Source organism: Pogona vitticeps, chromosome 6, assembly GCF_051106095.1.
Source record: "Pogona vitticeps strain Pit_001003342236 chromosome 6, PviZW2.1, whole genome shotgun sequence".
In the NCBI taxonomy this organism is placed as follows: domain Eukaryota; kingdom Metazoa; phylum Chordata; class Lepidosauria; order Squamata; family Agamidae; genus Pogona; species Pogona vitticeps.
Window position 1 is genome coordinate 17,290,295 of NC_135788.1, and position 18,845 is coordinate 17,309,139.

An 18,845-nucleotide genomic window follows, 5' to 3' on the forward strand; every position below is an offset into this window, starting at 1 on the left:
ATGTACATCTGAAAGAATTATGACAGTAATCTTGTGATAGGTTGACACTACATGTATAATAATTTCCAATTTGTATGAAAAACATGCTTCACTTGAGAAGTTCTGGAATGGGAGTTCCTCTAAAAATTTGTAACATCTTCAGAAACCATTTATCATTCCCTGAATGTTTGAAGGAAGGTGTGATACTTTTAACAGTACGCTGTAGTTGCATCCTTAGAAAGTAAAAGAGAAGTACAATACAACATATACACGAAAACGTGGACCCAGTTTTGGTCTTATTCACAGTAGACCTGCTGGAATTAATTTAATCATGGCTTCAATTCATTATTTTCATCTGGTCCACTCTAACTATAAATTTGGATTTTTTATTTTATTTTTCGGATTCCCTGAATAATGAAATGCTGTTTGTACTTGTGGAAACAGCTAACGCAATCTATGAAAATGTCAGCCTAAATCTATTGCTAATGTGGACCCACTAGTCAATGGTTTATGCAAGTATTGACTGGCCATATTCCCATTGATTTAGTGGGTCTCTCCGCCTGGGACTAACCATTGAATTTAGGTCAGTATTGGTTATATTGTTCTAGTGAAATTAGCTTTGATGCTTTGTTGTGTTCTTTTAGATTCCGGGAGTATAAAGCTATTGAAGCTTTGGTTGGCTTGCTAACAGACCAGCCAGAAGAAGTCCTTGTGAATGTTGTTGGAGCTCTCGGTGAATGTTGCCAAGAACAAGCCAATCGGAGTATTATTCGCAGGTGTGGTGGCATTCCACCCCTTGTTGCTTTACTCACTGGAACCAATCAGGCTCTTCTTGTAAACGTTACGAAAGCAGTGGGAGCTTGTGCGACAGAACCTGAGAATATGATGTAAGTGCTCTTTTCAACATATACTGAGCTCTTATTGGCCTATCTTGTTGATGTTCATTTATTAGTTTTATAACAAAGAGGAAGATCATCATCATCATCCATATCTAGAGAGTGTCCCTGTAACTCCAGTTTGCTATAGCAGCAGCAGCAGCTCTCTAAAGTCTCCAGGAGATAGGTCTTTTTTCTTGCATGCAGGCACGTATTCTGCCTCTAAGCTGTGGCCTTGGCCCTTTCGCCAGTAATATCAGAATATTAAACTTCCAAAACTGGATTGTAATCTTTTATTTTTCAGTGTGTTGGGATGAACTATGTTTTCTCACCTTGAAAAGAATAATTTGAATCCTTGGCTCTGTGAGAGGGCTTTTCTGAAGTGCTGTTTAGACTGAATGTTTTAATAGTTGTACATGGAAAATAAACAAATATGGAACTTTTTCTTCTTCCCTTTCCCCCCCTCTCCATTGCACAGTAAGAGTATGAACTGGACAAACTGTTATTTTATTAAGAGAGTTATTGATGTTTGACTTGCACAATGTAAAGCTTGTACAGTCTGAGACCCCGGCATTTAAATTCCATGAAAAATCCTCCAGGAAAATGTTCAGGTCAGCAATTGCTTATACTCTATTTGGGAGAAATCTACACCAAGATGGTGGCACAGATTACTGCTTATATATAACCAAGGAGATATCTATCTCCTCCTCCTCCTCCTATTCTGTCTCTTTTAAAATACTTGATATTCATAGAGTGCCATAGTGAGCAATTCCAATTTCTTGAAAGGGGTGTTTGTTTCCATGCTTTGGCTGTCACCCAGTGGCAAGATAGGGCAGAAGTGTAAACTTGGTAAATGTGAACAGGGCCAGTCAAGTGGTGGGGAAGGTATGCATAGATTGAACCACCTCCACAACCAATCTCAAAAAGAATTGCAAGTGATCTTGTATAATTTTTGCATTAACCTCACAGCAGTAGTGCCATAAATCTGAAAAGAAATCCAAACAACCTGTTGGCAGGAATGAAACCCCAGGAGGACCCCAGTGTTCCAAGTCTAATGCTCCCCAATCCAGCTTCATATTAAAGTGTTATGCGAACAAAAACATCAACATCAACACAAATTAAGGTCTAATACTGTGGTCTCTCAAAGTTCACCTTGTTTTAGATGGAAAAGAGATACTGCTGACAGTTTGGGAAGCAGCATGACTACTGTGGGCGATCCGTTGCTGACTGAAGTAGAAGTGTGATCTCTCTATGCATTCTTTGCAGTGCAGGAAGGTCTCTCCATAGTAGTTTGCAGCCCCCTTTGATAGTTTTCAAAAAGCAGATGATTTTGTGTGCTTTAAGCACTGTAAAGTTACTTCTAACCTGTGGTACCCCTATGAATGAATGACCTCTTACAGACTAAGGCTGGCGGTGTTCTTTATTGGATCCATTCATTTCATGTCAGATCTTCCTCTTTTCCCACTACCTTCCACTTTTCTTAATATCATTGCCTTCGCTTGTAATATACACAATGTATGATAGTCTTAACTTGGTCATTTTAGCTTCCAGTAACCATTTAACCTTTATTTGTTTTAGCCTACTTGGGGTATTGGGTTGGGTTTTTGTTTTTGTTTTATGGCAGTCTTTTATATCCATAAAGCTCTCCTCCAACACTACTTTTCAAAATAATAAATCATTTTCCTGTCACCATTCTTCACTGTCCAGCTTTCACATCCGTGCACAGTAATCAAGAATATCCACAGTTTTCCCTGATCCGTGTCATCAAAATGTTTACTGTAACCTACAAACATAAATGATTTTCTTGTGAAAATCTTTAGTATGGTCCAGTAGTCAACATATAAGTGCAGTATGATCTCTACTGCCTCTTACCTTTCTAAATCCAGCTTGAACATCTGGCATTTGTTGCTCCAGATGGTAACTCTTTATCATATAATCTTGAACATAAAGTTCTTTGCATGGATAATAATTGCAACGTTCTGATAACTGTGTCAAGTTGCTTCCAACTCATGATGACCCTTCCCATGCTTTTCAGGGTACTGTATAATGTATTCAGAAGTGGTTTGCCAGTCCCTCTTTCTGATGGCACTATGGGACCTATGCAATTTGCCCAAGGCCACACAAGTTGGATCTTCGGATAGGAGGCACGGGAATTTCTGACTCCTGATTTCTGACCCTTACTTCCATAGGCAGGCACTCCAAATCACTAAGCTATTCAGCCAGTGGCTACTCATTGGCTGAAATAATAATAATAATAATAATAATAATAATAATAATAATAATAATAATAATAATAATAATAATAATAATAATAATGATGATGATGATGATGATGATGATGATGATGATGATGATGATGATGATGATGATAATGATAATGATAATGATAATGATAATAAGACAAAATTAATTCATTTTTTCCTGTGAAATTGTGAAATTAAATGAATGGATTTTAGACATTTTGAAAAGAGGAGGCTATTTTTTTTCAAAAAGGGAAGGACAAAAAAGGATAAATAAGGTAAACCATGTTCATTCAACAGGTAGGCTGCATCGCTAATGTCAAGATTTCTTCAATTTTTGAAATCAGTTGAAGGAAGGAAATTTTCCTATATGTAAATTATATTAACCTCTTGCTTCCTCACAGACTTTTTAGCACAATCTAAAAAGCAAGGTATGTTGTACAATACAAGGTCTTTTTGTAGCAATAAATTACATTATTATTTCAGTAGAGGGAGATAATTTTCTTTTTACTGATATTTGGTATGGATCCCTTCCATGGGATACCAAAATGTTGCACTACAAGTTATTTCCACATTAAGTAGAATATATTGTGAGTGTACATTTATGTGTTAGAGATCTTGCAGAACTGCTCTTAATTGTCCATTTTAATGTTTTTATTAGATTTCCAATTGCATTTTATTTAGTTTAAAACCCAGCCTTCAGTGTTAAGAATCTGAATCACATGCACGAAAGTGTATGTTTTTTAAGCCAACCAGATGTAACTAAAGTCTCTGATTTCCAATACTATTTATCAAAGTAGTTTGTAACTCCCTCCCTTTTTCCTTTAGATTTAAGAGTTGAATTGTGGTTTTCAGAAAGATGAGATTGTGCTTTGTAAGACTTGAAACCTGTAATCTTACCAAGGAGCACAATATATATAGTCAGTATAACACTGTTTACATTTGTGTATGTGGTCTCAGCTGGCAGGAGATGCAGTCAGACTTCTCAAGAGTCCTGGCATCTCGTGGCGTAACAAAAAGGATGATAGATATAAGAAACAGATGTTGAGGGTGTATGCATGTGTCTTTGAGTAAGTCTGGGGCTTGTTTACCCTGGAAATATTCAATATCAAATTATTAGAGCACAAAAATGGCTTGCTGCAGATTAAGATTGTTAACATGTAGGAGGGGAGACTTAATTTAGAACTGTTATCTTGGCAGCAAAATGAATTTAACCCTGGCAGCCCATGAGATCTTTAAAATGAGCAGATGTATTAAAGGCTTCTTGGTTAAACAAGCAGCTGCCCCCAAACAGTAATCAAGGTCTAGCAAGTATATTCCAATATAAATTACACAAGTAATCAATTCTCCAGAGCGACCAAGGCTGGCTTAAGTACAGCACTATTTTTTGAAAACCATTAGAGTTGCTATGAAATTATACCCTTTCATGGGCAGGGTGGCGGGACTCAGGGAGAAACTTGCTCCAAGAACCTACTGTAAGGCAAACTCAGGTGGTCCAGAAGGCTTTGCAGAAAAATGGCTTGGAAACTCCAGAGAAATCTGTTGAAAAACCTCTCCAGAAAATTGTTATGGGAACATATTCAGCTCTCTGAGAAGAGGGGAAAGGCAGAACAGTTTAGGTATCTGGCTGCAGAGCTAGAGGTTGGGTGTTCGATTCCCCACTGTACCTCCCTGAGAGGGGCTGGACTTGATGGTCCATAGTTTCCCTTCCAGCTCTACAGTGCTATGATTATGCAGAACTGCTACTGTGTTTTCGCAAGACTAAGACAAGGTCTTATGTTAATTTTTGCTCCAAAAACGCATTAGGGCTTATTTTCAGGGGATGTTTTTTTTTTTTTCATGTACAACAATCTGCATTTACTCAAATACCATCATGTCATCTTCTTCTGGTTGCTGCACAAACGGAGTTCCACTTAACTGGGGCTTATTTTCGGGCTTATATTATGATCATCCTGAAAAATCATCCTAGGGCTTATTTTCAGGTTAGGCCATATTTTTAGGGAAACGGGGTAGATAGCTAAGTATGTAGACCAAACAATATAAAACATCCAGTTGACTATCTGGATAGTCAAGCAGAGTAGAAGAAAATCACCAACCAGAACAGGATCCCAGGAAGGAGAAGCATTCAAACAGGAGACACTCGGCATCTCACAACAGTGACCATCCCACTACCCCACTATAGTGCCTTGGATGTCCTGATGCAAACTCCAGCCAGGGTATCCCGGAGATTTGTTAAGGGACCCAGAGATTCAGAGGATGAGATGGTCGGATGGTGTCACTAAAGCTACCAACATGAATTTGACCCAACTCTGGAAGGCAGTGGAAGACAGGAGGGCCTGGTGTGCTCTGGTCCATGGGGTCACGAAGAGTCGGACACAACTAAATAACTAAACAACAATAACAAATAGATTTTTAACTGATCCTAATAAAAAACAGCTAACGGCCTTAGTTATTTGTGGTCTCTGAATTATTATTGATGCAGCCATTCCAGCCACACCAAGTCTAAAAGCAAGACCTTATTCATAAGCTTGATGGCTCCCAATGAAACTGCATAGAAGTACAGACATGGTTTCCCAGTGCCTAGTGAGATTCACAAGGAGGTAGCAGTATCTCTCTGTGGGTTTCCTCTCCCCTTGTGTAATATACATGTGCGGTGTTATATGTGGTTGGGGGGGGAGAGTTGAAGCTTATTTCATTCTCTTAAGCCTTCTGCTTACTGGGGATCTCCTCCCTATCACCAATAAGAACTGAGAATAGCTGTAAATACTCTGCCTGTGCTTTAGCTCAGGTGCATTTAGGTGCCACACTAGACTTGGTTCTACAATGTGTGCAGTCCATGGGCTGAGTGACCCCTTATCGATTTGTGTAGTACCCAGATCTTCCCAGACCACCAATGCACATTCTCTCTCTCTCGCTTAAAAAAAGTCAAAAAAGAGAGAGAATTGCCATTCCAGAAGCCTCCAGCAATAGCAATTTTCTTTCAAAACAAGATTCATGGCTGAAATGTGGTTTTACAAAGTGTAAATAGATTTTGATTAATTCTTGGGGGGGAGGTTAGTGTCACTTTCAGCATGTTGTGGGGACAACAAAGGTTGGCCGCTGGGCCCCAAGATAAGGTACCAACCTGAATTTTTTTTTAAAAAAATCAGCTTATAGGAATTCTCCCCCAACATTTTGTGTGCTGTGTGATTTTTCTAATGCCATGGACAAAATACGGAGAAACACTTCGTATTCTTGTGCGGTTTTCATAGCTGCTCAAAAGGTTTTCACTATCTGAGCACATTGAGTTTGATATATAACTCCAAACTTGCTGAATTTCAGCTCAGCTTTATTAAATACATTAGATCAAATAGCTGCTTGGTCAAGATAATAATCAAGAATAAAATTACATCCATTCCAATAAAATATGATTTAATCTTCTGTGGCATTCGGGTCAGGTGACCACAAATAACTAAGGGCATTGGCCATCTTTATTAGGCCTTCATTAACTTGGATACTGACTTCATAATGTCAACATTTTGACATAACATCAGTTAAGAATCTATAACCACAACAATGTCTAAAATGCAAAGTATGAATGAATACAAATTTGGAAGCCAACAAAAGTAGATATGTTAAAATTCCCATGCTGAGTCTCTTTAAGTAGAACTCAGCTAGTCCTTACTTAAAGCAGAGGAGAATTTCTTTGCACTAAAAAGATTGGGGTGGCCAATCTTACCTCTGACTTGAAAGAACTTTTTCCCTAAGTAATTGTACCTTGCACCATAACTTTTTTTTAAAAAAACCACCCTCTCGCTTTCTTGGTTTATTTTAATTATTCTCTTTAATAGGATATTTTTCGGTAAATGAAACCAGTGACTATTGACTTGTCTGTCATGTTCTTTTGGGGAAAAAAATAATGGAAAAAGGTATTTGCTTCCTAAACTCAGTTCTCTTCTTATGAGCAGGAGAGCACTCAACAAGTTTAGGGTTTTTCTCCAGAGAAGATAAAGACAGGAGTTATAAGTGAGAGTCTTCTGCCAACCTCCATTTCATGTTCCTGCCTATTCCACGTTCCTACAGTATCAGCTTAAATGGAAAGGCCATGTGTCCCTTTGTATTGCCTTCTTGAGTGTATCCTTATCACCATGGACAGTGAGGTGGCACAATTGCTAGTCTGGCAGCATGGATGACAGGAGAGTTTGGGTGGGAAGTGCAGCTACAGTCTCCACTCTGCCAGTTTTGCATCAGTCAAGATGCATCTCTTTGCACTGCCTGTTCAATCCCTACAGATTTCTGACCCAGGAAAAGCAGAGAAAGTGCTACAGGCTCTTGCATCCCCATTCCCTTCTTGTGCAACATACAGCCACATTTAAGCATCACTTCCATAAATGTCAGGCCACCTCCAAAGTTGTTTCTGCTCATACGGCCATTGAGTTTACCTGGAACCCTTGTAGTAACTCGGACACAGTGGGTTTTCCCAGAAACAGTATGTTGTTATGAGCTGTTCCCCTTGTACTGTACTCCTCGTGTAATGCAACATGGTGGAGTCTGGGAATTAAGAGCCATTCACTATATAAAAGAACTGCTTTCACTGGAAACAAAATTGCTAGAACTCAGTTGTTGACGTGGACCCAACCAGCTGTCTCAGGTTTTGGACTTTCTTTTGAGGAGAATGGCTAACAAGATGAGCAGTTGCCTGGTGGAAGCAGTGGAAGCAGAACTAAGGGACGGAAAGGAAAAAAAGTGATACAGGAAGCCAAGACATAGTGGTGAAACTCTCGCACTAATTCTTTAAAATGTCTGTTTTGAAGGCAAGCAAAACAGACTGAAAGATATCCCAAAAGATAACTACGTTTAAAACACAATACCTTGCTGCTTTATGTGAACCACTGTGGGGCAGTAGATACAGTGCTGGTTCTTCATCTGGAAAACATGGTCCAGAAATTCTGGTTATGTATGGATTCCTGGGTGACCTTTATCAAATTACTATTTGTAACTGTTTATTTTTACTACTAATGACCTGATCAAGGTGTCAGGAAGGGTTTGGTGTGAGAAACTTGCAAAACTACAGGTTTAAGACCTTTTGTAAAATCCAAAACTATTCTGTTAGTAGTTTAAAATGTAAATTTTTCTATTTTCCATGTTCAGAAATAGATTTTATGAAATACTGCTAGCATTATAGAGTTCAGTCAGTTTAGATTTATATAATTTTCTTTTTTTTTATGCAGAACAGTGGCTGACTGACATACTCCCCCATGTTGCAACTTCTTGATCTAAAATTTTTAGTTTCCGCTTTCTACACAGAACTCTTTTTCATTTCATTTTGTTTCGTCCCTGCTGTTCTTTGTATTGGCAATGTAAATCTGCCTGCCTTTTTAATGTTTCAAATTGTGCTTGCTCCTCTCCAGAATATCTGGATATTGAAAGCAAAATTATATAACCAGAGTTGCATCCATTTAAATCAAGCTGTAGTTACTTTAGAGAGAAAGTTCATGTCCTAAATCATTCTGTCTGCATCAAAATAATTGTATGATTACGTACTGGGCTGACTTTCTACTTACTTTTCATTCCTGGCAAACTCATTTTACATAATGAACAGAAATTAGATGTTCTTGTTTGATTTTGACATGGATGAAATCTGTATTTTATTTTATTTCCAGAATAATGTATTCACAATTAAAGATGTGGACAAACTGTGTGGAATTAAACTTTTGAGGTTATAAATCAAAGTAGGCCTGATTTTCTTTATCTTCACCTCATCTGCTTTGAATTTTACATATCTTCCTGAACAAAGCCATGTTTGTAAAGGATATTAAGTTTTGTTTGGTCTTCCTCTCCATTTTAAAGTACTTGGTGGACTTTAATATGAAGTTATGATCCCCTAGACTGATTGATATATAAACATAAGACAGATGGTTTAAAGATGACTCTGATGATAATTCATTTTTCAGCTAGACTCGAAGATACTTTGATTACAGTATGTTTAAGCAATTATAACACAGTTTTCAGCGTTAGTCTTGTAGGTAGAGAACACATGGAAAACAAGTTGCACGTTCTTCAGCCCCAACAAAGGGTGCACTGTGATATGACCCATTTTAATGCAGAATGTTAGGTTAGCAACATAGAAATTTAAAATATGTCATACAGCAAGGTAAATAAATTAGACATAGACTCAATATAGAGTAAGGTACATAGTTTTTTGGCATAAATATTTGTTTTGGAAAGTATTTGTTGCTATATGAAAGAAGCCAGTATTTGAATTTCAGTTTGACTTTGCATGCAGCTTGTTAAAAAGTTACACGGTATGTTTTTAAAGCTTACAGGAGACCTACCTATATAATGTAGTTTATTTTATTTTTAATTTTTGGAGGAAATATTTTTAAGGCAAAGTGTTGTGTGAGAGAAAAAAATATTGCAGCAACCAGACTTTTTGAGAAAGTATATCTTGTTCTAAATCGTGTTTGCTCAGCCATCCATTTACAGAGCTTTAGCATGTTCCAGCAGTAAAAATTGTTGTAATGTAACATGCCGCCTGTTACTAAAGAATGTTACAGAACATCAAAAAATGACATATACTTGATATTGTCAGTTTTTCAGCTGAACATCTTGTGTGTGTGTCTCTTTCATAGGATAATTGATCGCTTGGATGGTGTGCGTTTGTTATGGTCCTTGTTGAAAAATCCTCATCCAGATGTTCAGGCAAGTGCAGCCTGGGCTATCTGTCCTTGCATTGAAAATGCAAAGGTGAGAAAATGTGTTTTTTTCACACCTGTTTTTCTAAACTATTCACAAAATGTGAATTAAATAGACAGTTCAGGTATTTTGGATCAAGGTGGTTGTAATGCCTTAAAAATGGTAGCGGGATTTGCACTTGTGACAACATGGGCAACAGCTGGAGTTTCCTTTTGTGCTTTAGCAAATCGTTTAACTGATTCAGAATGAAAGCCAGCCTATAAACCTAAAGGATGTAAGGTATCCAGCAAATCCATAGTGACTGCAACACTGAAGTCAGCAGAGGCAAAGCTCAAGCAAAATGTGTCTTCCACTCATGTTAGCTTAGCTAAGTAACGTGATCAGTCTTGATATGTATGTCAGAAGGAGCTGATATCTACAGTCCTCTGCAACACCAGAAGCTGTCTGGATAGTTCAATGGCTTAGATATCTGGCTGCAGAGTGAGAAGTTGGGAGTTCATTTCCCCACTGTGCCTCCTGCAGGAACAGCCAGCCTGTTTCACCTTGAATAAGCTGCACAGCCCCAGGTTACCCCCAGAAGAAGGAAATAGTACACAATTTCTGAGTATTCTCTACCTGGAAAACCCTGGAAAGGGTTGCCAATCTGTCAGAATTTACTTGATGGCACATACTGTGGTGCCTCGCTAGACAGTTACCCCACATGACAGTTTTTTCGCTAGACAATGGAAGGGGAACTATGGATCACAGTGATTCCTATGGGGGAATTTCGCTGGACAATGTTTGGTCCCTGCTTCGCAAACCAATTTTCGCTAGACAACAATTTTGACAGCTCCCTCCGTGCTTGCAAAATGGGTGTTTTGGGGACCTAAGCTTCGCAAGACAGCTATTTAAACAGCTGATCGACGGTTTGCAAAGTGGCTTTCCTATGGCCGATGTTCGCTAGACAACGACAATTCTTCCCCATTGGAACACATTAAACAGGTTTCAGTGCATTCCAATGGGGAAATGTTTTTCGCTAGACAATGATTTCACTAAACAGCGATTTCAGTGGAACGGATTATCATCGTCTAACGAGGCACCACTGTAATTATTACTATACAGTGGTACCTCAACTTACGAATGTCTCCACTTGCGAACGATTCTAGTTACAAACGGCTCCGTTCGCAAAAGTTGCTTCGGCTTGCGAATGGAGCCTTGACTTACAAACTCATCTTAGGTCAAAAGAAGAAAATTTTTAAAAACATTTTAAAAAATTCTCCCCCTAGTGGTAGAGTACAGATTAACCAGCTTTGCATTAGTTCCTATGGGAACTAATGCCTCTACCTACGAACAGCACCTCCACATACGAACGAAAAACAGCAGGTATGGATTAAATGGTTTTCAATGCATTCCTATGGAAAAGTTTGCCTTGACTTACGAACTTTTTGACGTACGAATGCCGTTCCAATATTGATTAAGTTTGTAAGTCGAAGTGCCACTGTACAACACTAATCACCAAGACTGTGCATCTGTGCAGTGCAGGATTAAACAGAAAATAAGAATGGTGCAAAGAGAATCAAAAGCAGTTGCATGCTAGAATTAAAGGGGTAATGCAGTTGTTAGCACCAATTGGAGTAGACATATTAACTAAATGGGACTTGCATGAGCATTCACTTAACAAGTCACCTTGACTTAATAAATCTGTTTCACGTGAAGTTAACTACTGGATTTAACCTAGACATTTTGTAGTATGACTTCTTTAATTTTGTCATGTGCCAGAAGGCATGATCCACAAACCTTTCCCTTCCATCATCCTTCAATGGTATCCAAACAGCCTCACTGTCTCCATGCAGTGAAGGAGGGAAGCAAGGGTAACATCAACACGGCAGAGGACATCTCTGTGTTATGATAAGCTATGCTACTTCTGTTAGTAACTATTATTATTTTGTAGTAATAGAGTATTTATAAACAGATTTGCATGTATTTGATATTTTTATAGAATAAAGAAGAGCAGCCTGTGTAAGAAACAAAATCATCTTAACAGAGGGAGATTTAGATTAATTAGCCAGTTAATTCAATAGCTACAAACCATAACAGTAGAAGTAATTGCTGTGACAGAGTGGAAGCATATCGGCCAATCCAAGCAAATAATTATGAAAAATTGCAGTGAAAAGTGTTCTAAGCACTGTTGATATTGGAAAGTCATTTTGTAGTCATGCTACTACTTTTATTCCCCATGGTGAATAGTGTAAACATAAAAAAATATTCAGAAATTACAAAGTCTTCCTTGTTTCAAGCAGAGTTAGCATGTTGATCCCAAACAAAGACAGTTGAGATCCCAAATTATTCAGCACTTGTTACTGGCTATTCAACAGACACTTTTATTTGTAGACAGCAATACTTTGAGCTGACCCAGACTTTAGCCAGTAAAAATCTTGCCTCCTAATATTATGAAATTCACCAAATAACACAAATAGGGGATAGTTATTTACATCTATCATTTATCAGTAGCAGCTTTAACTTTTCTTTAACTTTGTTGGAAATAAGTGGTTTAAAAACCCCATTATAATGGCTGCTTATTACCACCTGCTTTTCTTGGTGCATTTATATTTTAATACATAAAGCTCTAAAGTATTATGCATGGGCAGAGGAGCTATATACTGTGGCCTGAGCTCATGGAACACACAGGTAAAAATGTGCTCCCCTTTCTTTGAGTACAATCAGATAGGATTTTAACCACTGTTTAGTTTGCTGCAGGGACATGTTGGTGATTACATGACATAATTGCTGGAGTGAACCAGCCCACCTCCCAGGGCATTTCTACTTGCACCTTTCTGGGTCTCTGTTGGAAGCTTCTACCTTTTTTGTGTGGGCAGGACTGTTCCGTTTTTGTTTCCAGTGTGTGCAGTCTCTGGAAACAAACCAAAGCAAGCCCTGAGTTGTTAAGGTTATCAAAGCTCCTTCTGTTATCAATTTGGCATTTTAAGAAATGTCTTAACAAGAGACTCACTTCAGGATACTGGCCAATGAAACACTTCATATGTGCCTCTGTGGAGGGGTAGAGAAAGAAAGAAAAAGATTCTATTAGAGCAGTGCTGATGTGCTGCATCACTTAAAAAAACTTTAATTGAAAACTTCCTCCCAGACATAGGAGGGGCAATAAGAGGTGTGTTTTTCCCTTTTCTTTGACTTCTCTTCAAGGTCCAGTCAAGAACCTGCTTGCATTTGGTGAATCCACCACCAGCCAGTACTCAGTAATCTTTCTTTATAATCCATATCTTCAGACAAGTGTCTGAAGAAATGTGATGTAAACTATGAATGATCACACTGAAATAAATCTGCTGGTCTTTAAAAGTGCCACAATATCTTTGCTTTTGCTTTTGATCTGCTATTACTTTTATGTTTGCCCACAATTGTACCAGAAAAGGTTAATGTGTTGTTTCCTTTTAGCTTTGGTTTGTAATAAGTCTATGACTTATTGAAGTGGGTTTATTTCATAACTGTGAAGTCTTTACAGACAGATGGTGTTAAACCTACTTCTTGATCTTCAGAGGGTCACTGTGTATGATACAATACCTGTCTGGTTTGCCAGACTGCTAGCTATAGAATTGGGTGACTCCTGAGAATATAAACATTGCATCTCTTATACAACCATTTCCCCTGATATTTACCTCATGGATTCTTCAGTTTTCCTTATGGTATGATTTTTCCTTTCTCCTGTAATGGTACATTCTGAAATGCAAAAGAGGTAATGAATGCTCTCCTTCCTGCTTTCCTGTAAATGGACTTTGTAAGCTGAGTGTGCTTTAAACTGTAAGCTGTAGAGCTGGACAGGGACAGTACTTTAGAAGGAAGCATAAATCCACAGAGGACTCTTGGTAACTCAGGTTTATTTGCACAGCCATACCATCACATTTTTGGGCAACAGCAAGCCGGGTTGATAAATTGGCTTTGACATCTGACATTTTCTAAGATGTTCCAAAATGGAAAATACTAGTGATTTTGCTGTTGGGAAGCTTTTATCTATAAGGGTAGAATATTTATAAACACGGTGCCTTTTCAGAGCAGCCTTTAGTTTACAGTACTTCAGACTAAGAAGAGAATGTGGTTCTTTGAGACATGAAAGAGGTTTGAAACTTTAGGATTTTGGCAGACAAGTAATAATATATATATAATGGGATGCTGGTATGAAAACCAACAGATGGTGATGATCTGGTTCAATAAATCACATATGTCCCAAAGAGGTGACCCCCACAGATTCCAGTGAATTCCAGTGGTTCTTTTGGGATTGACTCAAGTTATGGTCAGGATCCAACAGTGTATTTCCGTATCCAATGCCAATGGAATATAGCATTTCTTCTCTCTGTACTGCAGACCCACGTACTCTAAAACCTGTTCCAGAGCTGTTCCCAGTTTGTGGAGTGCATTTCTTAGAGTGCAAGCAAAGCTGAAAGAGGGAGGAAAGATTGCCCATTGTGGCAAAATGGAGAGAGTGGAGCTAACTGAATTATCCCATTGGTTTCTGGCCACTGACTTCTATTGCACCATTGGGAAAAACAGTTTTTGTTGCTTTGCCACTTCTTTGTACATTGGTAAATTGGAAGGAGGGGGTCTAATTTCTAAATGGTGTGGGGGAACCCTATTTATGTCTGCAAAAATAATCTAAGGAATTGGAACTGAAATGTTTGAACTAAGCAACCTGAAATATAATCAACAACTATTGGGGAGACAGGGGTCACAGTGACAAAAAAATATAGTACCATGATCATTGGATGGAAATTACAATTTCCATCCAATGATCATGGTACTATATTTTTTTTTGTCACTGTGACCCCTGTCACAGTATACACTTGCATGACTGTGTGTCAGATGGCCAGTATTAACACCAGTCCTAACAACCACTGGAACTATATTACTTTACAATGCTGTTCCTGTGAATTATTGCAGCTTGGATTTACATAGTGAAATATGATTATGATAGTTGCACATTTGATGGACAGCCAAGCCTTCAGTTTGGACCAGTGCAGATATAGGGCTAAATCCAATTGTTAGTAGTATCTAGAGTAGACCACTGAACCGACAGAACTTCCATAAGAGTTGACTAAACAAGTTCAATCAATTTGGTGGGTTAAATTTAGCCTAAATCCAATAAGTAGAGTACATCCATTGAATCAATGGAATTTACGTAGATAAACATTGATTTATATACTATTCAGTAATAGATCCATTGAGTTGCTCTAGTTGGGATAAAAAACTTGAATTTTGGCCACCATCTGTTCTCTTGAACTGTCTGCCTTGGAACCAAAGATAAAGGACGGGATGTGAATTAATTATAAAATTAATTGCATTCATTACATGTAATTGTTATTGAGCCACCTAACATGTATGATAATTCTTTTGCTTTATTATCACTTAGGATGCTGGTGAAATGGTTCGTTCATTTGTTGGTGGTTTGGAACTGATAGTGAATTTACTAAAATCGGATAACAAAGAAGTCCTGGCAAGTGTGTGTGCTGCTATCACCAACATAGCAAAGGATGAAGAAAATTTAGCTGTTATAACAGATCATGGTGTTGTCCCTTTGTTGTCCAAACTAGCAAATACAGTAAGTAATACCTTTTACATAATATGCTTTGACAGTTGCTAGCATACTGAAACATGGTACATGACAGCCTTTTCTTGCTGCCATGAAACATTCACTGTGATGTTGTAGAACAAAAAGGAAGCAAAGTAAAATAAATGGCATATTCCAGATGGAAGAAGGAAAATACAAGAAACTGAAAAAGGCTTTGGTGTTGGCTTGCTATGAAGCAGCTGGGGAGGAAACAATTAGATATATCTTCTGTCTATCTTGAACTGCAGGTAGACTGAATTCTACATGGCTTAATAATAATTATATGCCATCAAGTCAATTCTAGGTAGAAAGTACTCAGAAATGCTTGACCATTCCCTTGTTCTGGAGGCAACCTGGGACTGTAGTGCTTGCCCAAGGCTACACAGGCTCTTTCCCAGGTGAATTAAACTCCCAGCCTCTGGCTCTGAAACCAGATACCTAACTCATTTAGCTATTCAGCCAGCTGATGTCATGTATTTTATTTCTATCCCGCCTATCTGGTCATATTAGACCACTCTAGGCGTCTTACAGTCAAAAGTACACCGTTCCCTTAAGGGGGAAAAAAACCAATAATAGACTAGACAACTCAGTAAAACTATGGCTGTAACAGTATCCGTTGTGAATGGCATTTAACTGGTAGCAGAAGTGGTCATGGCTGCCCTTGTTTGTCAGGTTCTACCTTACAGATGTTCCACCTTACCATGAGCCGCAACGTCCATGCCATAAAGGTAGCATCAGAAGGAGCACTAGCAACAGTAGCAATCAGCTGCATTCTTATTGGTGGCTCACACCATCACACTAGTGACTTCTGTTAAAATGACTGGAAATCTATTTTTGTTCCCTCATTTTTTTCTCCGTACCTAGAACAACGACAAGTTAAGACGTCACCTGGCAGAGGCCATTTCTCGCTGCTGCATGTGGGGAAATAACAGAGTTGCCTTTGGCGACACCAAAGCTGTCGCCCCTTTAGTCCGTTACTTGAAGTCTAATGACCCAACAGTTCATCGAGCTACAGCACAAGCCCTCTATCAACTTTCAGAAGATCCCAACAATTGTATCACGATGCATGAAAATGGGGTGGTAAAGGTGAGAAGACTCTATTTCCGTTACGTTTTTGCATGGTGGGAGTTTCTGGAAGTGGATTTCAGTTTCTGAGGGTGGCCATGTTTGGGAAATGAACTGGCTGCTCTCCAAAGTATGGAACTAAATCGAAGGAGGAAGAGATGGCTCCTTTGGAAAGCAGGAAGCCTACATTGCTTTGAAATATGCCTTATAATGCAATGCCATTATGTTGAATTTCTCTGGTCCTGCTTCACTTCCTCTGCCTGCTGCTTAAGCAGATCAGGATACTTCGTGTGTAATGACTTTGCGTCCGGTGTCCCATTTCTTTTCATTTTGCTGAGGAGAGAGTTGAGTTTAATTTTAAAAAAATAATAAAATACTTTTACTTTGCCTTTCTCCTTAAAAAGGAGCCATGCACCTCTACTATAATCCCATACTAAATTTGCCTTAAATGTACAAGAGTTTTCATTCCAGGGCTATTGTGTTTAATCAGGGCCAGACCAGTCATGAGCCACATTGAGGTGGTAGCCTCGGGTGAAGGACCATTCATCACTGTTTGAAACACTGAACATCACTGCTAGGACATGGAGTGCATGCAGTTTTTTTGGCCACATCCCCCACAAGGTCATGGGCCCAAGGAGTCTGTTGGAGCCACCAGGGGGTGTTCAAACAGGCATCAAAGAAGGGGCTTGACCCAGTGATTTGGGAAAGTAAAGCTCTGGCATCGCCCACTAACTCCTCCTCCTTCCCCTCCATGCCAGCGTTGTTGCATGCCGGTGGTAGGCGTATCTGGGGCAGCCGCTTCTTCCCAGATCAGGCAACAGAAGAACCTGCAAACAGCCAGGACTACATCCAATTTATTTCCACTTAGAGTAGACCCCTTGAGATGAATAAGATTTTCACTTCATTGGTTAATTTCAATGCAGTTATTATAGTGGGATCAAATTAGATCTAGCCCCATGGTTTCCACAGCGAATGGTGAACCCTTCTGGGAGTTGCAGTCCAAGAAAACCTGAATTACTCAAAATTGAGAACCACTGATTTAGCCAATTGTTGTAATCCTACCTGTACGTCTCTATTAGTTTAAAATAGCCAAAAATCCTTTAGGTTTTTTTTAAATCTGAGGACAGTTTTAACTGTGTGAAAGATTTAAAATCAAATCACACAGTTATGCATAATTTTTGGAAGAAAAAGAATAAGTAAGTCTAAAAATATAGATATTCCAGTTTGTTTGTTTGTTTCAAAAAACTTGCATACTGCCCAAATAATGCTAGTCACTACTCTGAGCAGTTTAAATCAAAAGAAACAATCAGTGGAATATAACATGAGAAACAAACAAACAAAATACATCAGGTCATCAAATAAAAACAAATAATCAAGCAATTAAAAAACAATGATATGCATAAGACAAAGTACACCTAAGAATAGCAAAATTGTGGCAAAGTCTAGAAAAACATTTAACCAAGGATGCTTTTGAAGGCTTCTTCAAACAACTAAAAGAGAGCAGGGAGGGCACCAGGCATAGCTCACCTGGGAGCCCATTTGATAGGGATGGTGTCACAACTGTGAAGGCCGGTTTCTTTTGGATGTCTTTCTGCCCTCTCTTTGAGTGGCAACCCATAGCATGTGCAGATCAGGTGGTGTGGGCTGATGTTCTTAAGGAAAGATGCTCTGACAAGTAGCAGGGTCCTAAACAATAATATCCCTTCTCCAGCAATATCTGGAGCTAGTCCACCACCGTCTGCTCAACCAGCTTACCCATGAAGGGGATATTGGCAATAAGCCTTAATGTTAGTGAAAAAATGGCATTCATCTTTTAATTCCTAAGAGTACACTATGATTTTCTGTAGCATCAAATAGGTGTTTGATGATATTGTACGTATTGGACAGACCATTGCCTTATGTTCAAATTTTCCTGAACAGAATTTTGAACCCTGTAATTGGTTAGAGCTAATTTATTTCTGTAGTTCTTTGCTCTGATTCTCTAATTGGAAAAGTCAATGGTTGATAAAGGAAAAAGGATTGTGTTAAGATGAGAAATCTAGAATCTGAAACTCAAAATATAGTTTTGGAACGTAGATTCTATAGGATAACCAATTTTCTTCTCTTTCTTTTTCTATCACATTTGAAGCTATCTCCATATTTTTAGGCACAATTATCAATAAGTCTGTTGCTGAAATAAAAGATAACAGAGGACAGAATTTCCTAGTCACAGCATCTTTCCCTTCACTCTAGATCAAAAGTGAAGGAGAAATTCTAGGTCAAAAGGAGGCTCACAGGAACAAGTTATGATCTGTCCCTAACTCACTACTAACAGAAGAAGGTGGTGGTGGGAAACATGCCAATTCAGTTCTACTCCCCAAGTGTGAACAATAATTCTATCAATCCCTATTGCCATTTTCTTTCAAAAAAAAAAAGGTT

The 18,845-nt window shown here is 38.6% G+C and overlaps 1 protein-coding gene across 4 annotated transcripts in view; it reads left to right on the top strand.

The window, feature by feature from the left end:
• The window catches only part of ODAD2 (outer dynein arm docking complex subunit 2), an 85,701-nt gene that overhangs the window by 51,977 nt on the left and 14,879 nt on the right, over nucleotides 1–18,845 (top strand). For 3 of the 4 annotated variants that reach the window (XM_073003022.2, XM_020801127.3, XM_078378616.1), the window contains exons 16-19: nucleotides 624–866; nucleotides 9,706–9,820; nucleotides 15,165–15,353; nucleotides 16,227–16,448. In XM_073003022.2, coding sequence (XP_072859123.2) covers nucleotides 624–866; nucleotides 9,706–9,820; nucleotides 15,165–15,353; nucleotides 16,227–16,448 — 769 coding nt within the window. The remainder of the gene's footprint in view (nucleotides 1–623; nucleotides 867–9,705; nucleotides 9,821–15,164; nucleotides 15,354–16,226; nucleotides 16,449–18,845) is intronic. The other variant, XR_013537764.1, reaches the window with a different exon arrangement.